Source organism: Sinocyclocheilus grahami, unplaced genomic scaffold (genome assembly GCF_001515645.1).
Source record: "Sinocyclocheilus grahami isolate Dianchi unplaced genomic scaffold, SAMN03320097.WGS_v1.1 scaffold220.1, whole genome shotgun sequence".
Taxonomy (NCBI): domain Eukaryota; kingdom Metazoa; phylum Chordata; class Actinopteri; order Cypriniformes; family Cyprinidae; genus Sinocyclocheilus; species Sinocyclocheilus grahami.
Window position 1 is genome coordinate 369157 of NW_015505399.1, and position 25468 is coordinate 394624.

The 25468-nt window shown below is 38.9% G+C and overlaps 2 protein-coding genes across 3 annotated transcripts in view; both read left to right on the forward strand.

The window, feature by feature from the left end:
• The window catches only part of bmpr2b (bone morphogenetic protein receptor, type II b (serine/threonine kinase)), a 73641-nt gene extending 51876 nt beyond the window's left edge, over positions 1–21765 (forward strand). For both annotated transcript variants that reach the window (XM_016287266.1, XM_016287267.1), the window contains exons 7-13: positions 6450–6564; positions 10149–10309; positions 10477–10624; positions 11727–11863; positions 12381–12553; positions 13613–14919; positions 18480–21765. In XM_016287266.1, coding sequence (XP_016142752.1) covers positions 6450–6564; positions 10149–10309; positions 10477–10624; positions 11727–11863; positions 12381–12553; positions 13613–14919; positions 18480–18760 — 2322 coding nt within the window. In that variant the 3' untranslated portion in view covers positions 18761–21765. The remainder of the gene's footprint in view (positions 1–6449; positions 6565–10148; positions 10310–10476; positions 10625–11726; positions 11864–12380; positions 12554–13612; positions 14920–18479) is intronic.
• Positions 21766–22795: 1030 nt separating this feature from the next.
• Positions 22796–25468, forward strand: part of fam117bb (family with sequence similarity 117 member Bb) — a 45916-nt gene continuing 43243 nt past the window's right edge. The window contains exon 1 of the mRNA XM_016287268.1: positions 22796–23619. Coding sequence (XP_016142754.1) covers positions 22992–23619 — 628 coding nt within the window. The 5' untranslated portion in view covers positions 22796–22991. The remainder of the gene's footprint in view (positions 23620–25468) is intronic.

Consider the following 25468-nt stretch of genomic DNA (forward strand, 5'->3'; position numbering starts at 1 on the left):
ATGAGGTCATATATTGCATAGTTTGAGTTAGAATAGTTTATTGTTAGCAACCGCCATTTTCAACATGTAAAAGCTTTTAAAAATCACAAGTGAGATATTACTAATGTATTTTATGTCATACAACAACAAAACATGAAAATATATTATGCTTGTGTTAACATAAAAAAAATTTGACTTCAGGACGATGGAACTGGAAGTTAAAAAATGCTAACTTGATTTTGGGTTTTAGGACTCATTCCTGCAGCACTTTATAGCACTGTATTTAGGCGGATGGAGTACCTGCTGGTTATGGAGTACTACCCTCATGTAAGTATTGATCTGGTACAAGCCTTCTTTTCTCTCATCTTTAAAGTCGTATATAACACGGCTCTGGTGCCTGCTTGCCCTGCTCGGTGTAGTTTTCTTCTGTCCTTTATTCCTCGTCTCTTTGTTTTATTAGTTTCTCCTGACTATTTCTGTCAAAGTCTGGAGTGGAATCGAATGTCTTGCCGCTATCTGGTCAGGTATTTTTATCCATGATTAAGATGGATTTCCAGCAGGCAGCAGGAGAAGGTTGACTTGGATGTCAGCTTTGTGTTTTAGTTGTGCCTGTTCATCTTTCTCTCTCTGTCTGACTGACTGGCTCCTATTGTTTTCATTCACTTATTCTGTATCCATCTGCCATTGCAGTCAGAGAAGGTGTTTTTCTGTCCATTTTAAATACAGAGATTAATTCACAAAACTGCTGCAGCACTTTTGCATTTCAGCACAAATTTCTCTGTTGTATTCACTAACTACCTGCAATCCAGTGCAGCACTAAATGTGCTGAAATTATGTGCTGCAGGGATGACGTATTTTTGGAGGCCAATTTGGAAGTTAGCATCCCTCAACAAAAAAAGCAATAGGATTTTTCCATTGGCTTTTGGATTATTGCAGAAAATAAGCTCTGTGACCAACAAAAGTTAATTGTGATAATCTTCACACATGAGCTCAACTATGAATTTTGAAGCCTAAATACCATTGCAAAATACAATACAAAGTAAAAAGCTTAAATGAGGTCATATATTGCATAGTTTGAGTTAGAATAGTTTATTGTTAGCAACCGCCATTTTCAACATGTAAAAGCTTTTAAAAATCACAAGTGAGATATTACTAATGTATTTTATGTCATACAACAACAAAACATGAAAATATATTATGCTTGTGTTAACATAAAAAAAATTTGACTTCAGGACGATGGAACTGGAAGTTAAAAAATGCTAACTTGATTTTGGGTTTTAGGACTCATTCCTGCAGCACTTTATAGCACTGTATTTAAATGAAGTCATTGTCCTTTTTTTTTTTTTTTAAGCAAACATGCCACCTTTCTTTGTGAAGTGGGCTTTTTATAGATTGATTCTTCTTTAAAAAAACTTCCTGGCATAATTAACACTGCATTAAAATTACCTGGGAAAAAGTGGTAAGCTGAATTTTACTTGAAAGTTATTTTATGTTCATTTTTATTGATTACAGCAACAGTTACACATCAATATTACTCCCCAAATGAGTGTTATAAGTAACTGCGCATATATGCGAAGTTGAGTGCACTTTCAGCTTTTTAAATAGTCAATATGGGTGTCTGGATTGACTTTTACATATTAATTAGACTTTTACATTCCCAGTAAAGTATGTCAGATTGCAGTAGTATGTTGCATCCTTGACAACCTCACACTCAGAACCAGCCTGCAAGCTGGGAAATTACGAAGTGCAAATTTCATTTAGAACAAAGGCTGTTTTATGCCGTTATCTGTCTTATTTATGCATGTTTATGTCGCTATCTAATTTGCGTAATTCCTTTAATTGGGTGCTAAAACAATGCAAACACAACATGCGAATAAACAGACCTATCAATGGACACAAGTCATTCTAAGTCATTCCCCCCACATCTTTCAGAACTCACACAAAACATGCACAATAACAATAACCCAGCATTCTTTGCAACATGTTTTCCTGTACATTCCTGTTTGACATGTTATAACCTGCGCCTGTTCTACCCGCCTGGGCCTTTTGAATGGCAGTGAGGAATGAGACGCACCTTTATTGTGTCTGGCTGCAGACAGACAGCACTCTGTTGAGACATCGCTGTGTTTGCTCTTGCCCTGTTTCACTTCTGATGTATGAATTATATAATGAACTCCTAGCCTAAAGCCAAAGTACAGGAAGAACCCTTGTAGGTGAATGTTTGTTTCCTATTTAGACATGAATTGATGATTTGCTTTAGGCTGAATCGAAGAACTTTTGTGGATTTTTCCTTATATGCTGTACCTTTTGAACTCTGCAACTTGAAATGATTATATCCGAGTTATAATTTAAGGTATTCAATTGCTATAAAAGTGTATACCAGACTTTCACCCTCAAGATTTTTTTTCTAATTAAAACATGATTATATGCATAGTGGCAAATTAACTGGATGGAAATAACTAGCTTAATTTAGCCACTGTTTAATGAGTGATTGAGAGTTAGCTAACCTGAGGGTTTCAGCATGAAGTTATTTTTAACAGATCTTTTTTTAAAAGTTTTAGAGACATACCAACTAATAATTAACAGAATCCATCCAATTCTTTGCTTGTTTTCCCACTAAAAATGACATAACTTCCTGTAGGATATCATTACTGGCTTTAGTTAGTTTAGTTAAAGGTGACATGTGAAAATCTGACTTTTTACATATTTAAGAGTTATAATTGAGTCCCCCGGTGCGTCTACCGATTCAGGAAATGTAAAAAAAAGATTAACCCAGTAATTTTTTTTGGTAAGCCTTTCACTGCAAGCTTGTGAAAAAACGACACGCTCAGATTTCGTTCCCCCTGTGATATAGAAAGGGAATCTTATTATAATATTTCCGTCCCTTAATCTACAAGTTTCCACCCACAGCGTGGGTCATTGTGTTTTCGCATCATTGTGTTTTCGCAAACGACAACGGTGTACCAGTTCTAACACCATGAAGCAAAGCTTGCTAACTGTTCTGTCTTTGGCTGCACTTACGACCACAGAACACTATTTAGGGTGCTTTCACACTTGGTTCAATTGCTTGGTTCGAACCAGAGTTCGATTGCTCCCCCCTCCCCCTGCTGCCCGCTGGACTGTGTTCACATTATATTATTTGGGTCCGAACCGCGGTTTGCTTGCGTCATCAAGCCAGCAGCTGTTTACCCCGTTGCTTAGTAAAGATGGCGCAGGAGAAGATGGCAAAATGCGTAGCAAGGCTCTCTTCAATTTTATATTTATGTTTTTGAACCGTTGGTTTTGTTTCCAAAGCTTCAGTACATAACGGCACTTACGACAGCCTTACGAATGTACTGCAAATGCTCTAAAGTACTCTGAAGGTGAACAGAAATTAGATATACAGCTCTCTGCTTGCAGCGAGTCAGTCACGCTTGTCAAGAAAGTGAGTGAAACACACCAACACACATTTTTATCAAATAATACGTCATTAATAGCGGTTCACTTCCGTGATTTGGTATGATTGTGTTCACATCAGCAGTGAACCGTACCGGAGTTCACTTGAACCGTAACCCAGACCACCCTTTTTAAGCAGACTCGGGTACGGTTCACGGGTGCACACCGGAGTTCGGAAGACCGCGTTTACATCATCCAAACGTACCGAACTCTAACGTCAATCGAACCCGGGTGCGCACCAGAAGTGCTAGTGTGAAAGCACCCTTAGAGTCCCAGACAAGAGAGCAGTGGATTTATTTACTGTATATTTTGCTGCTGCCACACAGATCTAATATAAACATGCGTCTTTCCCAGCTGTTTACTTTCACAGACATAACTGAATGTTTTTGTAACTCGTGTGTTTTTAGCATAAACTTGTGTGTATTTGACAGTTTAAGTGCAGTAAGACATGAAAGAGAACTTAGTTTAGTACTCATACTGTGACAGCCGCTTTCTGTGCGCGTGCTTCGGATGTGTGCGCTCAGAAAACCGTATATCAGAAGTTTAAACTAATATGGTTTAAAATAGGCATTTTCAGAATGATATAATAAATGATCTGTGGGGTGTTTTGAGCTGAAACTTCACAGACACATTCTGGAGACACCTGAGACTTATATTACATATTCTAAAAGGGGGCATAATAGGTCTCTTTAAAGGAATATTGCAACTTGTGGTGTTCAAATTTTAAATTCCTAGACAGCATTTCATGCAAAACACCATCCCAGAATCTGTGGATCATACAATAGAAAGACAGAAATGTCATTTAAAGTTACTCAAGGTTGAAAAGCATGAATAGAAAAGTTAATTGAATTTTGTCATAAATGTGTGTGTGCTCTCTATTGTTATCCTGTCATTTGCTTAGCAACATGCTAAAGTCAGACTTCCGTGAAAGCAATTATGAGTCAAGACTACCATGCACTTCACGTGAGGGGCCATTTTTTTGTTTTGTGTGGCACATGTGCCTAAAAAGAGCTCTGAAACATCCCTTACTGGGTTCCATGTCAGTTAGGATGCTGCCTTAGAAGACAGCTGCCTATGTAGGCAGTAGACAGCAAAAGCAGCACACTAGGTTTTGGAGCAAAATCTGTGTCTGTATTAGTCAGTGTTCTGTCTGTCACACGTTGTTAGAAAGACGGAATGCCTGGACCAGTGTCCGGGGATAACATAATTTTCCCTGTCGCTATGGTAACATGGAGACTCAGGCAGAGCTTGAGGGAAAGCGATTGGCTTTTATGGCTCTGATGTACACTTACAGGTAGATAATCATTGCTCTACCCAGAGCGCCCTGTAGTCTGTTAGTTTTCTCTTGCATCCCTCTATCCTAAATGACAGGTCAAAAATCTCTTGATCTATGTCGTTGTTATCAGTGCAGAGCCAATTCGCTATTATTAACATGCATTGCAAGGCTGCATGATTAATACATTTTTCAATTATTAGGTTAATTGTTTATTCTTAATTTTTTTTATAAAAAATATTTGTTGTTGATTTTAGTTATAGTGTAACCATATTATAATATATTACCGTATATGTGAATCTTTTTTTTAATTTTACAAATTTTTTTTTAAATAAAATTACTGTATGTTGTTTAATTTATATTATAATATTCAATTATAATATTTTATAAAAAATATTTATTGTTGACTTTAGTTTAGTTGTAACCATATTATATTAGACTACATTATTTAATTTTGTTGATTTTATTAAAAAAAAGATTTGTTGTCTGCTTTACTTATACTGTAACCATATCATAAAATCGTATTTATCTGTTATATTGTAACCATGTTACAATATTACCATATATGTGAATAATTTTCTTTTAAATTTGACAAAAAATACATATTTTATTAAATATAAATTTGTTTAATTTATTACTATATTATAATATTCAATTTAAAATACATATTTATTGTTGATTTTAATTTAGTTGTAACCATATAATATTACCTTATATTTTGTTAATTTTAAAATGATTTGTCTGTTTTACTTAATTTGTAACCATATCATAATACTATCTTATTTATGTTTTATTATCTTATTTACATTTAAATATTTGTTTTGTGTAGGACAGCTGCATGCCAGGTTCTTTAATTTAGAAATTAAAAAATGCAACAATGCCTGTATTCTAGACTCATTTGATTGACCACTGGATTCATCAACAAACACATCTATGATTGGTTACAATGCTCAACCAAGTGCAAAACAATGTTGCAAATAAAATATTTCATTGCGACAAGAGTGAACCAAAATTAAATTCTGTAATCATCACTTCATTCAAATTTGTCGCATCAGCCACAATAGTATTTTTTTCAGTCCTATGTCGCAGTATTTCAAGAGCTTGCCATCAGGACAGTGACCTTAGTGAGATTACAATTCAATGTTAAACGCAGCATGCCACAGTGACAGTTAACTAATAAGCAACTATTTGACCCACCTTTTGAATTGGCTCACAGTATGACAGTTATTGATATTTCTACAACATACATAATTACATCCGCCTCTCTTCAGCACTACATGTACTGTATGTACAAAAGCTTCCTGTTGAACTAATTAAATCTAATCTACAGTATTACTTCTGTAGTTTAGTTCGGGGGGAAAAAATCTGTTATGTACAGCACTGTTTGCTGTTGCTGGTAGTTTTAATTGCATTGCCTAAATACCCCAGAGGCAGTAATTAGTTGCAGGCGGCTTTACATTCAACTTTGTTGAAGCTCCAATTCATTATTCAAGAGCTTTTCAAGCTTCATATCTGCTCTGCAGAGATTTGAAATGCTGATGTAAAAGCAATGATGAGAAAAAAGCAGCAATATTGATGTGGATAGATTGTTATTGTAGAGCAGTGTTAAAAGCACAGTTCTTGTTTTCTACAAGCGAGATGTTACTGCTACTGCAATAACTACCACGTCCATGTTCTTTCATGACCCTTTTAGTGGTGTTTTTCAGCAGTTAAGGCTCTGTGTGTGTATGTGCTAGTTTAACTGTACTGTGTCTGTTTGCAGGGCTCTCTGTGTCGGTACCTGAGTCTGCACACGCTGGACTGGGTGAGCTGCTGTCATCTGGCACATTCAGTGACGAGAGGACTGGCGTACCTGCACACCGAGCTGCTGAGAGGAGGTGAGGGTCACCTCTACATCTGTGCACACACACACATCCTTCATTCTAGCTCTTTCTTTATTCTTCACCAGCTTGAGGTATATTTGGCTGCCCATTCGAAGGAATGAAGCCTTGTTGCTGTAAACCAGTTGATATCTGTGTTTAGAGGTTTAATTGGGTCATTTTCATGATGTCAAGTAAAACAAGATACTGTATTTAATGAGACAAAATGTAGTGTGGAACTAAGTTGTTAAGTTCAGGTATTGGGTAGGATTAGAGATGCAGAATATGTGCTTTATAAGCACTAATAAACAGCCAGTATGTTAATTATAGGCAAGCAACTAGTTAATAGTGAGTATAGAGATCTATAGTACTATAGATCAGCATAATCTATAAAGGTGAGAATCAAGATATTTCATGATACAGTCAATGCGTTTGGGGATGTTTCGAATACAAAGGAAAAAATAAATAAAACATAAGTGCTGTTGTGGCTGCTGTGTGTCACATGAAAATATGGTTTCCAAAAATATCAAATCAGCAAATTAGCATATTAGAATGATTTCTGAAGGATCATGTGACACTGAAGACTGGATTAATGGCTGATAAATTCATTTTAGTCATCATAGGAATAAATTACATTTTAAAGTATATTAAAATAGTAATCAAATTGATCAGTATTACAATTTTATTGTATTTTTGATAAAATAAATGCAGCCTTAGTGCATATAAGAGACTTCTCTCAAAAACAAACAAACAAACAAAAATCTTGCCCCAAACTTTTCTACAGTAGTGTATATACTTAAGATTTCAATACGAGAACATTGCAATTCAGTTTGATTCTGCTAGTGGTGGCTGATTCACCACAGGTGTGATGGGCATAGAAATTAGCAAAGTCTCATGGGAGAAATAAATCCTATCACAAGCCTTTTAAGTTTTGCACCAGCTTGCAGTTTGAACATATGAACATGAGTCATCTGACCACTAGGGGACTTTAAAAATGATCACAGATTCATCGCTATTCAGAATTCCCTTAAAAGCCATTTGGTGTCTGACTTCAAATCTTCAAATAAGAAGCAAGTACTTATCTTTCCATTTCGATGTCAACAGACTTTGCTGTGCGAGTCTGATTGGCATATAATTTAGCAGAAGTCTGATGGGAGATATAAATCATAACATACCCTGGAGGCGCAGATGTGTTCATAAGATATGACAAGCATTTTAATAAAGTCGTGTAGAAGAAAAATAGAGGCTGAATACAGTATTGAGCAAGGTGAATGTTCTGTTGTTCTGGTTTTCTGTATGTGCTTTCTTCCACTTGTTTCTTCAGTGAATGGTTCTTGAGTGCTGTAGACACACAACACTCTTATGCTTTTAGCTGCCTTATACCTCCATAGCTCAGCAGGAATGTGTGTCTAACCACATGGGTTAAAAAAAACCTGTGCGAATCCACGCAAAGGGCCAGTTGACTGCTCGGCTGCGTCACATAGAAGCTGCCTTCTCTAATCTGCACATCTGGGTCAGACAGAATGTTTTCTGTACGATGAATGAGACACTATTCATTTTTTACGATGTGTCTTTGTGTTTAACAGAACGACGGCGTGTAGTTAAGAATGCAGAGTCGTTGGAGCTTCTTGGCTGGAAAAAGCTTCTTAAATTAAAAAATGAGATTAAGATGGACAGTTTGAAATATGACGGTTACCCGAGACGTTTTCCATGGAAGCTGGTTTTCAATTCAGCATGAAAACAAAGTGATCAGTGTTTTATTTTTTTGGTCTAATTGAGTCTTTGGCTCTTCCGTTGGCCCTTAAAGGGCCAGCGTGCAGTGCAAAAGAGATAACACTCGGCTAATTTGTGCGTCGCGCTCCTCATGTTTCTCTGGGTGCTGCTGGAGCATCGCCAGAGGTCTGCAGACAATCTGCAGCTCATCAGACCTCGAGTTCATTTCCCACTCGGCTGTCTCTGACCTTACCCTCATTACGAACTGATCTCAGAGCAGCCATTCACCAGCTTCCTGCGTATGTCGTCATTACGAGCTGATCTCCGTACAGTCGTGCTTCAGATTGCTCAGCCGCTGCCCTCATTACTGGCTGAACTTTAGAGCCAGACAGGCAGCATGCGTGTGGAGGATGGGGGAAGGACTGGGAGAGAAGCTATTACTCCTGAAACTATTACTCACATCATGTGCTTCTCTCAGCGCCCTCTGCTGGCTGTGTTGTGCAAGTGGTTTGTAAAGACTTTCCAAAAACAATATGTGACCCTGGACCACAAAACCAGTCAGAGGTCACACAAACAGGTATATTTGTAGCAATAGCCAACAATTGATAGTTTTCACGTGATGTCACACCCTTATAGGAACGCCCACCTGGAGGGCAAAACGAACCGCCAGTTACTTTTACGGAGTTTGCATTAAGTAGTAATATAGTAAAACGCAGATATTAAAAGGTGAAATTCAGTAAACACCTTATTGATTGTGTATATTTTGTATAGGCAAGCAGATGAAGCCAGAATATAAACGCAATGTGCAAAGTTTCACGTTAAATGCTTTCCCATAGAATACCATTTGAAGGAAAACACTGAACCATTAAGCGGATTGCGTTCATATTCCGGCCTCATCTGCTTGCCTATGTAAACTATGCTTCATTAATATAGAGAATATTAGTTTTAAATATATTAAGGCACTTTAAGTGTTTTTACAACATTTTGTCGCACTGTTTAATGATTGAAATATTGCCACGGGTGCTTAATATGGATTGCAAATGGCCAAAACTTGCATTTTGTTCACATAACTTTGTTTTATTCTTTTGAGCGGTGATCTAAATATTTGCAGCTGTGAAACAGATGGAAAATTGACAGGCTTGTCCTGCAGTTCTATGGATGTTTTGCCCTCCAGGTCTTCGAGCCGGTCACGTGACTGAAAGCTATGAATACATTGTATGGGTCAAAATGATCAATTTTTCTTTTATGCCAAAAGTTATTAGGATATTAAGTAAAGATCATGTTCCATGAAGATATTTTGTAAATTTCCTACTGTAAATATATCAAAACTTAATTTTTGATTGGTAATATGCATTGCAAAGGACTTCATTTGGACAACTTCAAAGGCGATTTACTCAATATTTTTTATTTTTTCACCCTCAGATTACAGGTCCTCAAATAGTCGTATCTCGACCAAATATTGTCCTATCCTAACAAACCTTACATCAATGGAAATGATGTTCAGAAAATTGACCCTTATGACTGGGACAGTTAAAATCACTTTTAACATTAACTAATTTATTTAATTTGTCCACTAACAACGTATATGAATAAAATATCATTTAGATGTTTGGTGTTGGTAAGATTTCTTAATGATTTTAAAATAAGCGACCATAAGAGACTAATTTACAAAATATACAAAATTTAAGGCTGTGTTTGATCAAAAATACAGTAAAAACAGTGAAATATTATTACAATTCATAATATATAATGGCTTTCTATTTGAATCTGTTTCAAAATGTTATTTATTTCATGATGGCAAAGCTGAATTTTCAACATCCAGTCTTTAGGTTCACTGTCTGTGACTCCACAGTTACTAAAACTGTTCTAACATGGTCTTTCTGTTACAGATTTATATAAACCTGCCGTTTCACACCGGGATCTAAACAGCCGTAATGTTCTGGTGAAGAACGACGGCACGTGTGTGATCAGTGACTTTGGCCTGTCCATGAAACTGACGGGAAATCGCCTCGTACGGCCTGGTGAAGAGGAAAACGCCGCCATCAGTGAGGTCAGCCCATAAGCACTCGCTTGACTGGAATATTATAGCAGTATATCATTGTTAGTGCACATGACCCAGTTATGGTCGTGTTGGTAGTTGGAAGTGTCCAGAATTGCTGATCCAGACCCACCAAAAGAGCATGTTTCCCCTCACACCTGTACTGCTCTGCTGTCTAGGTGGGCACAATCCGCTACATGGCGCCGGAAGTGCTGGAGGGAGCAGTGAACCTCAGGGACTGCGAGTCGGCTTTGAAACAGGTGGACATGTACGCCATCGGCCTTATCTACTGGGAGACCTTCATGAGATGCACTGACCTTTTTCCAGGTGAGGACCACATCTCTGCACAAACAACAGCAAGGATGTGGATATACTGCTGGCTAAGCAGAACTGGCTGTAGCATGTAGTATCGGCTAGTTTCAGTGGTGTTAAAATTAGGTTAAGACAAAGTCATTATCTTTTTTTGTTGTTGTTGTTTGTTATAAGAATGTCTGAAAAATATACTAAGCCCTTTTTAATGTCTTTTTAATATTTTATTTAAAAAAATATAATAATAATTAAAAAATATAGTAATATATATATATATATATATATATATATATATATAAAAACATTGGTAGATCTTGTTTTAAGCATACAGTATGATGGCTAAGAGGAATTTCACATGATCCTTCAGAAATCATTCTAATATGATGGTTTTGTGTTAAAAAAGCATTTCTTATTGTCATTCTTATTTTTAGTTAGAGAAAGTACATTTTTATTTATTTGATTAGTTTTTTATAAATGACAGCTTCAAGTTGTCAATGCTAACATGTTTCCACGGTATAAGCATGGTTTAATGAACCTCCCAAAACAAAGCTCCTCCACCTTTTTATTACATGAAAGATGTACATTATAACCATTTATAGCACAAAATGATTGTTCTCCTCACACAGTGACTTATGGATTATGAATACTAGGAACATTGCTCACAGCAGGAAGTCCGACATTTGAAGTCCGACTGTAATTGTCTTAATATTTTTCATTGAAAGAGGATTTTTTTTTTTTTTTTTTACAAAAGCAGTGCTTTGATGATGGTAGCAGAGATACTTTGGGGTTTGGGCTGAATTTAGAGGTGAAACTTCTGTAGAGAGCGTAACAGCATCCTCTCAGAGAAGTTGTTTCTTACTTCATCCCTGTCAAAAAAACTGGCCATCTGGTTGGTGGGTATCTTGTTGAGCATCTTGACCCATCCCTAGGCTCAACCCCTTACATCCATAACCACTAGGCTACACCATTGGGTTACAACAAAGACTGTGTTGTATCCTGCTCATTATGTTCATGAAATATGAGTGTGCCTCATCTCATTGAGTATTTTTCAGTTAATTGTAGTGAGTGCAGGCGTATGGAGGTCTCTACTGACTGACTTTCCTTTGTTTTTTTTTTGAAGGGGAGGCAGTGCCAGATTACCAGATGGCCTTCCAGGCCGAGGCAGGGAACCACCCGTCCTTTGAGGACATGCAGGTGCTGGTGTCCAGAGAGAAACAGAGACCCAAGTTTCCAGAAGCTTGGAAGGAGAACAGCCTGGTGAGTCACTGAGACGATTTCATTCTGTTCTTGTGACAGAAAGTGGTCAGATTATTGCTGCAAGATCAGCTGAAGCTCTTTCCCAGCTCTTCATTCACTTCAGTTAATGCAGTTCTTTTTGTTGTTCTGTTATCCAAATCATATAAAAGTGGAACAACATAGAAGACTTCTTATATTCTGTGCATTTTCACTCTCTGCTGAAAAGACCATGAAGTCGGAGCCGGTTGATGCTGGCCAACCAAGCTGTTGACTGCTGTTGAACAGGCTGAATTAGTTTCATTTGGTGAACCTGGTCAACCTAGGACGTTTACTGGTTAGGCTAGTTAGCCATCCTGTTCCTGTTGGAGACACCAGCATATTATATGCTGGTCTTTGCAGTATATTGTGTTTAGCACAGAATCTCAAGTGATTAAAACATGATGAAATCGAACATGATGAGCACATAACAATGTAGTGGCAACCAATGCAGTAATTTTATTATCTATGTGTTTTTGACATTCACTCTCCTCTCTCCCAGGCCGTGCGCTCTCTCAAGGAGACTATGGAGGATTGCTGGGATCAGGATGCAGAGGCTCGTCTGACAGCGCAGTGTGCAGAAGAGCGTATGGCAGAACTGCTGCTGATCTGGGAAAGAAACAAACCCGTCAGCCCCACCATCAATCCCATGAGCACAGCACTGCAGAACGAGAGGTCTGACCACACCTCACACACTCTCACAGTCACTCCTGACCAGCTCATGAATAAATGAGGGGAAAGTGTGCTTATTACACACTTAATTGTTCTTATCTGGGCTTTTTTTTTTGCCATGCTCTCGGCCTTTTCTAAATAATGTGAAGGAGCTGTAAGCAATTTATCATTGAAACTTTGCCTGATGTCTTACATATTTTACTGAATTAGGTGTACTGAAACAAAATATATTACTCACAGCAAAATCTTTAATAAATGTGAAGTACAAAAAAATCTAAAATTGTTTATATATTTAATTATTTTTAAATAAATATACATTATAATTCATAGATAATGTAGCTAGGTATAATAAGTGAAATAATTTTACTGTAATCTTTACTGATACTTTTCTTTTTTACAAAATAGTATCATAAATAATAATATACAAAATATTACAAAATAAGGGTAATTTATTCTTTAGAGTATGTAAGGTATGAACATAATTCCCAAAATATAATATAATATTATAATAATGTTATTATATAAAAAAATCAAGGCTTATTTTTTAAGTTAATAGCTGTGTAATTAGTGGGATAATGTACTATCAACCAGCAAATATATAATTGTTTTTAATAAATATACATTATAATTCATAGATAATGAAGCTGTGTATAATAAGTGGGATAATTTATTGTCGGCCAGACTTTTTTTTTTTTTACAAAATAATATAATAAATAATAATATACAAAATATGACATAAATAAGGGTAATTTATTCTTTAGGGTATATGTAAGATATAAACATAATTCGTAAAATATTATAATAACGCTATTATATATATCTTTTTTTTTTAAATGCTTTTTTATTTGGTTAATAGCCATGTACTAAATGGGATAATGTACTGTCAGCCAGCAAATATAACGTAATAAACCCCTTCAGGGTCATTCGTGATGGGCTCCTGATCACCCTCTCAGGGTTTATTTTGTGATAATGACCTGTAAATTATCTGATATTTACAGCACCTTTAATTAAATGGACCATCTGTTCTCCATTTTGACCCCTGTTCTCTCTCTGTTCTTGTAGGAATCTCACCCACAGTCGCAGGGCTCCCAAGATGGGCTCTTATCCAGATTACTCTTCATCCTCTTACATCGAGGATCATGAGGGCATGGTGAAGAACCTCCCAGGTGACGTCTCCACATCTGGCACGTCCTCTGTGGGTGGCATGGGCGTGAGCGGCATCAGCGGCGGCGTGGCGGTGACAGGAGAGAAGAACAGAAACTCTATCAACTACGAGAGACAGCAGGCTCAGGCCCAAGCTAGGCTGCCCAGTCCAGAGACCAGCGGCACGAGTCTGTCCGCCACAACCACTACAACGGGCCTCACGCCCAGCACCGTCATGACCACCATCTCTGAGTCAGGCCACTCGGAGGAGGCCGGAGCCGGAGGAAGCGTACCAGTGTGCCTTCAGCTCACAGAAGAGGACCTGGAGACCACCAAACTGGACCCCAAGGAGGTGGACAAGAACCTGAAAGAAAGCTCTGATGAGAACCTGATGGAGCATTCGCAGAAGCAGTTCAGCGCTCCTGACCCGCTCAGCTCGGGCAGCTCCAGCCTCTTGTACCCGCTGATCAAACTCGCCGCAGAAGTGACTGGAGGATCAGGAATTGGCAGCCAGGCTGATTTCGGGGTGGGCGGCAGTGGAATGGGCGACACTCCTACAGCCATGTTCCCTCTTCCTAAACAGCAGAATCTCCCCAAGCGGCCCACCAGCTTGCCCCTTAACACCAAAAATTCTGGCAGGGAGTCTTCGTCGTCACGGTTGAAGTTTGGCAAGCACAAATCCAACCTGAAGCAGGTGGAGACGGGCTTGGCCAAGATGAACACTGTAGTGACAGACGAGCCACACTTGGTCACCGTCACTAACAATGGGCCCAGTGTCCGTAGCGGCGTTGGAGTGGTCGTTGTTAATGGATATGGTGGGGGCAGTGGCGCTGGCTCCTCTGATGCATTTGGGAACACCAACCCAGCCGGGCCGCAGGGTGACGGTGGTGCACCTCTGCTCCAGAGCCAGCTGAGTGGAGAAGACAGCCGCCTCAACATCAACTCCAGTCCCGATGAACACGAGCCCCTGTTGAGGAGAGAGCAGTCAGCGGCACACGATCACGCCGGTCGCACCAACTCCAATAACAACAACAGCAACATCCACACAACCACCACAATTCGTACCTTAGCTCCTGTAGATGCCCCGATGGAGACATTAACCTGCCCTCCGGGGGCACCAGATGGAATGGATGATGGGGTTCCTCTGAGACGGCATAAGCCCAGGAGACCTGAGCGGCCAAACTCACTGGACCTGTCAGCAACTTACCAGGATTCTTCTCTTCTGGGTAAGATCAGTTTTAGTTTGGACCTGAAATCACTAGATTTTGGAATGCCTGAAATAGGTGTCAATGCTGTCATAGGTGCTCTCCAACGCAAATGCTGTTCCAGAATTTTGGTAGCAACAACTGTTTTTTTCTAAATGAATTTAATACTTTTATTCAGCAAGGATGCATTAAATTGATCAAAAGTACACTAAAGACATTTATAATTTCACAAAAGGTTTAAATGCTGTTCTTTAGAACTTTCTGTTCATCAAACAATTCTGGACAAAAAAAACAGTTTTCACAAAAATATTATGCAGCACAACTGTTTTCAACATTGATAATAATAATAAATCTTTCTTTAGCACCAAATTAGCATATTAGAATGATTTCTGAAGGATCATGTGACACTGAAGACTGGAGTAATGATGCTGAAAATTCAGCTTTGACATCACAGGAATAAATTACATTTTAAATTATATTCAAACAGAAAACAAACTCACTTAGTGAGCCTAAAGTAGGGTGACCATATTTTAGTTTTCCAAAAAGAGGACAGTGTTTGTTTGCTTGTTTTGTTTTTATAATAAATAAAAACAAAATAAGTAGATTGAATATAAATAATGACGTTCTAACACTAGCATTCCCTATTCTTTTTCTAATAAATAAAAAGAAAATAAGTAGAAAGAAAGAACAGAGAATGCTAGTGTTAAAGGTTCCTTTTTTCTTTTTAAAGTGGTCATATGATTTTGCTAAAAAGAACATTATTTTGTGTATCTGGTGTAATGAAATGTGTTTATGCGGTTTAAGGTTAAAAAAACACATTATTTTCCACATACTGTACATTATTGTTTCTCCTCTATGCCCCGCCTTTCTGAAACGCGTCGATTTTTACAACGCTCATCGGTCTGAAAAGCGAGGTGTGCTGTGATTGGCCAGCTATCTAGTGCATTGTGATTGGCCGAATACCTCAAGCGTGTGACGGAAATGTTACGCCCCTTACCATATTGTGATGCCCTGTCCGGCCGGAGCGACGAGACAAAAACATGAAAACCCATTATAAACGAGACATTTGTCGCATCCAGTGAGGACATAATTACAGATTATAATGACTTATACTGTCTTTTTATGCGTTGCATTGCATCGCGCCTCATAAACATAAAACCACGTCTGCATTTGTGATTGGAGAAATGACAAACAAGCGCTACTCTACACTGCTCAAAACTCGCGTTTGAATCGTCAGTGGCAAATTCTTTAAATATAAAAAAACTTACTTGCAGTCTGTGAGTCAGAACATTGTAGTCTACTCTACCAGAATCAGGAAACAGTCCTCCATAAAATGTGCTGCACACATCTGAATATTTGGGTTGAAGTGTTCTGGAACAGTGTTGTAAATACAACTTAACCACTGATTTTTAGTCTTGTCCACTTTCGGAAGGCCAAACAAAGTAGGTTCGCTTTCACAACGAAACGCAGTGTCACACACGGCGGGCTAGAGTGAGAGGAGGCCGGCTTAAGTGAGCAGCGACGGGAGGGCTTGCGGCAACCACATGTGACGAGCCTGGGCTGGACTCCGCTTCGTCCACGGTGAAAGCCGATCCGGTGATTGATGTATTGATGTATTCCCTCAGCGACCAGCAAGGATCAGCTCCAGGCATGACGAAGTGGATTTCGTCCTCTTTTGGAAGGCCAAACAAAGTAGTTTCGCTTTCACAATGAAACACACAGCGCCTTCACAACATGGCGCCATCGCTACTGAGAACGGCTCCCTAATGTGCCAAAATTATATACAATATTAGAATGTTTAAAGGAGTGGTCACGAAAATCGCAGGAGTGAAACACATGTTGCAGGAGCAGGCGGCAATGGTCAGAGATTCAGCGGGAGCGGGATAAAGAAAATGGCCAAATCCCGGACATTTTGGGCGATTAAGAAATCCCGGCCGGACGCATTTTTTTAGGCCCAAAAATAGGACATGTCCGGGGAAAAGAGGACGTATGGTCACCCTAGCCTAAGGGTCCTTGCACAGTCTGAAATTTTTGTACATGTTTTTTCGTATTCGTCATCCTTTCCTATCAAAATGCTCGCGAGCGAGAGAGAGAGCTGTGTGTGTGTGTGTGTGTGTGTGTGTGTGCGTGTGTGCGCGCGAGCGGGAGAGAGCGAGAGAGAGAGACACACATCACAGTGGAGTCAGCTGTCTTAACTGTGGCTTGTGTACTGCAAACACATACCAGCTTCATCACTGTGTCTGTCACGAGACTCTGTTCCCCTTTCTGGTTCTGAAGCTCACGATTATGGTAAGGGGCGTTACTTTTCCGACTAGTGCTTGCGGTGTTCGGCCAATCAAAATGCACTAGGTCAGCTGGCCAATCAGAGCAGACTGCGGAAGGAGGGACTTTGTAGAAAACGAAGCATTTGAGAGAGGCGGGGCATAGAGGACCTACAATAATGTACAGTATTTGAAAAATAATTTGAAAAATAATGTGTTTTTTGAACATTAAAGCATGTCAACATATTCTGTTACACCAAATACACAAAATAATGATCTTTAAAAAAGCATCATATGACCCCTTTAAAAAAACCTTACTGAGCCCAACCTTTTGAACATGTGTGTTCATGCAATCCTGTTGTTCATGTAGATTAAAGCAGAACTTTTAATTTAAACAATTAGTGATATTGTGCAAATTTGCATTTTTATATGCTAAATTATTGTATTCCAACATGAATTATATGTAATAGAGATTATTTGAGCATAGATGAAGTGTTATTATAGGGAAAACTGTATTTCCAGTGAAGTCTTAAATAAATAAATCACCATTGGTATGCTTGTACCAGCCAACCTGTGTTGTTATTGTGTTGAGTTTGGAGACTCAAACATAGTCTCAGACCATCCCTGATGAACAGCGTCCCCAGGAGCAGTGTAGAGGAGACGGTGTGCGTGTCAGCCTGGCTGCAAACAATAACCACCCAAAAAAGGACGCCAGGCTGTTTTCCCATCTGAGCTCACTATATCTTGCTTTGCCCAGATAATCAAGAGCACACCTCCTCAAAAGCTGAACGTTTCGTAGAAAAAAGGATGAGTGGCTAGTCATACTTTCTCTCCCACTCTCCTGCTCTTTGTGGTGGAGTGTTTAGATGTTGAGAAGGAAGGAAATTCCATTGGATTAATAAGAATCCAGAAAACGTTTGGCCTCAGTTGGCAGCGGCGATAAAGAGTGATACTAACAGACAGATGCTAGCGTGATGACGTGTCCATCGCTGTTAACCCTGGAGTAGACGCTAAACAGGAAGATGAAAAAACAAGAGTCGTGCTGCCCACGTGTTTACATTCCGCATGCGGACTCGAGTGGAGACATGAACCGCTCGAACCCGACGATTCAGACTGGAGCGCACACGGAGAGAGTTAGTGTGGGAAAGGTCAACCACAAATTTGAGTGTGCTGAAATACTACTCTCTTGTGCTTCACTGGGCGGGATGTTTGGAGCAGCTCTGCTAGTATTCCCAATAGACACATTGCAACACACACAACTGTTTTTCATTGTCATTATCAAGGATGTTTGTTAAAACATGACCTCCTTTTCTGTTTTAGATGAGGTCGTGTCACTAGAGGGAAAAGCCGGATCGGCCGAGAAGATTAAGAAGCGTGTGAAGACACCTTATTCTTTGAAAAGGTGGCGTCCTTCTACATGGGTCGTCTCTTCAGAAACGCTGGACGGAGAGGTGAATAACAACGGGCACAGCCAGCAGACGGGGACGGCAGCGACTGGAAGTGCTCTCCCAAGTACTGGCCAATCAAAATCCAGCATCGCTGTGTTCCTGGTCAGCGGTGGAACTGCGACCGCCACTCTAAACTCCGACCCACCACTCTAAACTCCGACCCACCAGATATGACCTGCCTGTGAACTCGCATCTCTGCTTTTCCTCTGAGGACGAGCCCAGATCAGACTTCGAACACAGCTATGCTATCGTGCCCCAAGAACTGATCCAGCTGATGACCGAAAAGAAATATACGAAAAAAGTTTTCGGAAAGCAGACTCTTGAAGGGATGTAATTTGGCAGGCACTTAACTTTGTCGAACTTATCCAACTTGTTTTGAAGAAATCGCTTTAAACCGAACCCAGCTATGCAGCAACATTGGCATAAAATGCTTCCATTTGTTTTTGTTGTTTCATTTTCAATTGTTTTTATGGTTGTCCTTTCATTTGTTGCACTTTTTCGTAAGCAATCTTAATCACAAATCCTCCGACCATGTTCAAGACTGGTCTTAAAACTGAAAAACGTAAATGACAATGTGTTGATTTAACAATCATAGTAAATTAGGCGAAATTCAAATCATGTCCATGTAAAGAAAAAAAAGGCAGTGGTCTTTAAGACCGGGTTGACTCTAATACCATTTAACCTACAGTACATTCATATGTTTTATATTTGTTGTACGTATCTGTGTACTGAGTTTTTTTTTGTATAATATTTTGAAATGTGCAATAGACTTTAGCTTTGAGGTGCTCCATAAGACAATGTCATTTTGCTATGTGTTTTATGCCGCTTTTGTTTGTTTCTCGTCTTTAGTTTAATATCTTGAAGCGCTGCACTTAGCAGTGGCAATCCTGTGTCCCCAACTGCAAACATCGAAACGTCGTACAAATGACAATCCCACACCTTTTCACCAATCCCATCACTCTTGAAAAGGGAAGTAAAAAAGTAAAATCTTGGGGTGTTTGCTTTAATTACTGGACGACTTCTCACAAGCTTCAACGAGGACAGTAGGTTTTTTTTTTCTGTTACACTACAAGACAGGCATCAACCTGGACTGTTTGCTGGAAATCATGCTTTCTGAAGACACTGAATAATCAAGTCCCTCTCTGCACATGCTCAGTGCAGTTTTACCTCTGTGAGAGTGCATGTAAATGTGTATGTATGGGTCTACTTCTGCTTTACTGAGCTCCTCAAATCACCGCTGACAAGGCATCAGTCGAACAATACTTTCCACTTCCCATCTCTGCCAGGACAGTGAATGTTGCTCCATGTGCTTTAGAAAGCAAAAAAACACACATATACGTACATACGCCATGAACAAAATATATACAGTATGTACAGACTGAAGCTCACAGCTACTTTAGTTCTGTTTTAGCTTCTGTTAAAATAAGCTGACATGATAGTGTACAATAAGATATCATGATTGTATGCATTTTAGCTGTTTCTGAAGTTATTTTTCTCTAAATGTTTAATTTATGTAGTACCCAGGGCAGTCTTCATTCTCTGGGTTTATTATTTTCATTCAATCGAATCAGTAAGTTGTTTATAATCATGTAAATTTGTCTTATTTTAATGATACTTTCAATCAAATACACATCAGAAATGCATGTAGTTTTACCCTTCGTTTTCGTACAATCGAGGAGGGATTTACTTTTTCTTTTTTTTTTTTGGTGCCACTAGAAATATAGTCATGTTTAAGTGTCGCATCCTCATTTTGAAATCGTCTACACTTTGAGAGCAGTTGATATTTTTACCAGCCATAACATGGGCCTTGTTTTTTCTTCTACAACTGCTGCCTTTTGTGGAAAACTATGGACACGAGCCATTCAAATAATTACATAGTGATGAGGAAAATTCCCTCATATAGCAAGGCCCTGCTTTGCTTGAAATACCAGGAAAAAACGAAGATAGCACATGTTTGATCAGAGAGACCCTTATTGTGCTTGTATGCGTTTTCCATAATGAGTGTGGGGATTAACCATGATTTGGCACAAGCCAGTATTATCTTTGGACTTTGTCCATTCCAGAGCGGGTTTTTCCCTTCCACTGGCTTTTTCTGTCGGAAAACAAGACCATACAGTGCAGTTTAGTTTCTCACGCCCTTCTTTTCTGAACCAATCAGCACTTCAGTCTGACTTTTGTATATGTTTGTAATATAGGCTATCCTCTGTGGTGTAAATATATACGGTGCATTTGTATGCACATATACAAACTCTTCATCTGTTGCTTTGGGACCAAGAACAACACTAAATCACTGTGAGATTTATCTGAAGATAAACACAGTAACGTCAGACTGTTCTCAGCTAGATACGTCAGTGTGAATGCTGGAAAAGATTGTGAACTAAAATGAGGAATAATAGCCTAATAAAAGACAAAACACACCTCCAGTGCTAATTTGACTGAAATGAACAAACGTTTATGATGTAGACCAAGGCGTTGAAGCTAAAAGGTTAATGAAGCTGAGTCATTGGAAGTGTAGTTTGTTCAGGAGGACTGTCCATCTGCTACATGTTAATAATGCAAGATGTTTACACCAGAGCCTTTGTCCAGTTTTACAGCACACTGTTGAATACCAAATCATTTACAGATACTACATGTCTTGTTTATTCTTGAAGCAGACCTTGAGAAGTCAGACTTTTTTAATTCAGTCAAGTTGCAGGAGTGTTTTAACTAAACCAAGTTGTACTCTTGCGTTTAAAATGAATCAGTTACTGAAACCTACATTGATTGGAACTCATCACACGCTCAAAACCAAACATGAAAATGACAAATGGCTAACAATGTGTCCTCTAAAACACAAACTTTGAGTATCAGCTGTATTTTGGGGTGCGTATGAGTGAATGAATGAAGGGTCCGTGTTGACAAGCTGCTGATTTTCGTTTTACTTTTGAGTTCATTTTTTGAAGCTGAAGTCTTCATTTGGCCCCTGCATAGATGGATGTTCAAAAAAGCCACTGACATGTTTTCTATTACAGCTTGTAAAGTAAGCACTTTGAGAAAAAGAACAAATGATAACTCATGCTTTTAGTCTGTTCGGAAAATGTTTTAAAATGCCATTTAGAAAATAAAGCTTGCTGTACAACCCTGCATTACTCAGTTGATTAAAGATTATATTAATGAAAACCTGTATATGAAGTTTACCTGTCATTTGTTTCCTCTTAACTTGTCAAATGTATAGCTTCTGGGATCGTTTATAAACTACTTACACTGAAGTTTAATTTTATTAAGTGGCCACATGAGGGTGGTAAAGGCAACCACAATATCATGACCAAAAGCGTGTGTCCCCACACAACAGTTTCCATTCAAGTAACAGTGCAAATCATTTCGTTAAAAGTTTAACTTTGATGTGGGCACGCATGTAGTGATCTTGTGTATTTAATCTGGTGTCTAAACACACACACACACACACACACACACACGCATACATAAATTACAAGGCATTAGTGAGCACATGTGACTTATCTTAAAGAAAAAAAAACAGAACAGTGAGTAAAAGCTTAGTGAAAGCTGAATGAAAACATGCAAACAAAGTAACAACTTATTTATCTTCCCTATGAATCAGTTGTGGGAAAAGGGAATGATAATGTAACATCTATTTATCATACTTTTTACAAGTGATCTTGTGTATTTAATCTGGTGTCTAAACACACACACACACACACACGCATACATAAATTACAAGGCATTAGTGAGCACATGTGACTTATCTTAAAGAAAAAAAAAACCAGAACAGTGAGTAAAAGCTTAGTGAAAGCTGAATGAAAACATGCAAACAAAGTAACAACTTATTTATCTTCCCTATGAATCAGTTGTGGGAAAAGGGAATGATAATGTAACATCTATTTATCATACTTTTTACTCACAAATGTAACTACTGACAGAAAATACATGAATAATAGACCTTGGTGTATTTTTAAACACTGATTGTATCAAATATAGTAGGTTTAACTATGGTCACACACATAAGATAAAGAAATCCTGTAAAAAATCTGTATAAATCATAATTACTAGCGTCTTTGCGAAACTTCCTTGTATAACTGCGTGCATTATAATCAAGTTTGCAGAATCAAAGAATCCACTTCCTAGCCAATCAGGAGTTGAGAGGGGTGAGCGAACAGCCAATCAGAGTGGAAGAGGCAGAGCTCCGGATCGAGTTGACGGTGCGTGGCTCTGATCTCTCGCAGTTTACTCGAGCTCTCGAAACGGCTCAGCTGCGCCGGTCAGAGAGAAGAAAATAGACTTTACATGGAGTGACAAGGGCACCAAAGAGAATTAACCTCCTCAGACAGCCTTAAACGTACGTTTAAAGTGTTTATGTCGAGTTTTGTGTCCTTTCCCGGCGAACGAAATGTCTCAAAGGGTTCGCAAAAACGGATCTCCGACGTCTAACTGCAGCGGAGCGAGCGCTGGAAGCCCGAGCGGATCCCCGGGGATCAGCGCCGCTGGAGTGAGTTTACTGGGTCGCCTGCTGCCCATGAAAGCCACGGTTCCCTTCCAGCTGAAAACGCAGACACAGCACCCTCTACAGTCACGGACAGTCCTCTCCTCCACCGGTAACGCTAAATGCCACAGCAGCGGCACCCACAGCCGGAGCCCCACGCGATCCCTCTCCTCCTGTGCGTCAAACGTTTCTGCAGCCGCGTCCACTTCCTCTGCTCCCTCCTCATCTTCTTCTTCTTCACCATCTTCATCCTCATCCAGAACTAGTCCCATTATCGCTGTGCACGCGTCAAACCCCAGAGCGTCCCACGCGCAGGTACCTGTGCCATCCTCGTCATCCTCACCCTACACAGCCGCGCACCTGAGCCCCCAGTGCTGCAGCTCAGACACTTCAGCCCTTACCTCTAGTTTATCAGCCTCTCCGTCTTCATCCTCGTCGCTGTGGTCGTGCGCCCACAGGGCCAAACCCCTCCAGACCCCTGAACATGACAGACTGTCTCCGGAGAGGCTCAGTCCCAGCTCACCTGTCTGCACAGGTAAATCTACAGTCTAAAGCAGCTGATTTGATATGAGGCCTGATGTTTATTTGAAATCACTGTGGTAACTTGTAAACACACATGGTCCATGACTCCATGTGGTTTGTGGGGGTTACATCCGCTTTAGGAAACTTTCTAAAAGTTTCGTAGTTCACCCATTGACCGGGTTATTAGCCAAATAATGTCACTGTCATTTGAGATGCAACAGAAGCTCATAAGGCTCACTGCATTACAACTAATTGCATTAAAACATGTCTTATGTCAAATGATTTAGAACAGTAATTATGAAATGTAACTATGACAAACCTGCTCATTTTCAAACACAAGCTGGGAGATTGGTCAACCACAATTCATTTTCTGAAAACAAATGTTTTTGAACTATTTATTTATTTATTTACACTGTTTTTATACAGAAAAATGTAGACAATCATTGTAATTCATCCTTCATAATTCATTTTATTTTTATATATTAAAATCATTTTTATTAAATTCATGAAAATTAAATAATTTCATTTAATCAGTCTGTCTAATGTCTTACATAATCTCATTAATTTTCATAAATATTTAATACAATAACAATTAAATATAAAAAAAATATTGAATTAATCCTTTATGATTCAATCTGTATGTATTAAAATAAACGTTATTTTAATACGTAAAAATTGAATACATTTACAAAATTAAATACAAATACAAAATCATTTTATTCATCCTGTAGCAGCCTTTGAAGTTTTCTAAGGCCCCCTAGTTGGCCCCTGTTTTAGAACCCCTTCATATTTTTATTTTATTTATCCCTTATTTTACCACAGGATAGTCCCATTGAGATGCAAAATCTCTTCTTCCAGGGAGTCCTGGCCAATATAGATATAGAGTACACATATTGGTTGCTGGGAGCACATGATAAATGGTGAACGTAATACTTTATATTAACATTAAGAGGCCATTAACAAACATTATGGGCACATGTATAGCCCAGTCAACTAAATATGTTTCTTATGAGCTAAAGGTTAATTTGTTGATAAATATAAATGGTGTCAATGACACACCATTAAATGGATGAGTTAGAGCGGATAATGAAGGCAAAGCAGCCAGTACGTGTCCAGCATAGATAGAAACTTCACAAAGCATCCCAGGATGCAACTCATGAAGCTGGTAGAATGCAGGTAAATGGTGGCTTCATTGAATAAGTTGAATACAAAAGAGTTTTGGTTTTATTTAATTCCCATGTATTTGATGACTATATTATTCAAAACTGTGGAAGTAATTATGGATGGGTGTCTTCAAATGCTTGACCGTATACTTGAAGCTTCATGATGAATCAGGCTTGTTGAACTCTCACTAATGTACTGTATAACTAACTAGTGATATGTTAAGCATTATATCAGGTAACAGGAATCTTTGGTGTTTATTGCAGAGTATTTCAAATGTCTCATTCATAAAATAGCTTGTGGGCAACCGTGCTGAGAGAGGGCCGGTCTGGTCGCTGTGGTTTGAGGTGGCCGCTTCAGAGGCTTTTCTCTGTTGCTGACTGGTAAGAATGCAAATGTTTGGTGGCCAATCACTGGTTTGGCCCTTTGACTTTCAAAGGTTTATTTTGTGATCAGTTTTCCAGCAAGTGTTGCACTGCGTTCCGGTTACTGTAACTGTTTGAACTGGCATAATGACCGGTACCACATATTTTCAGAAAAAAATGCAATTTCCGCACAAAGGAGGTTTAAGGGAACACATTTAAACATATTTTCCGCTTTTACTTGCATAGATTCAGTCTGTCGGTCCCAGAATTTGCTGCATTTTTAGGGTGCGCTCACAAATCATGTCTGATTCACTAGGATTTTTTGACAACCAGCTC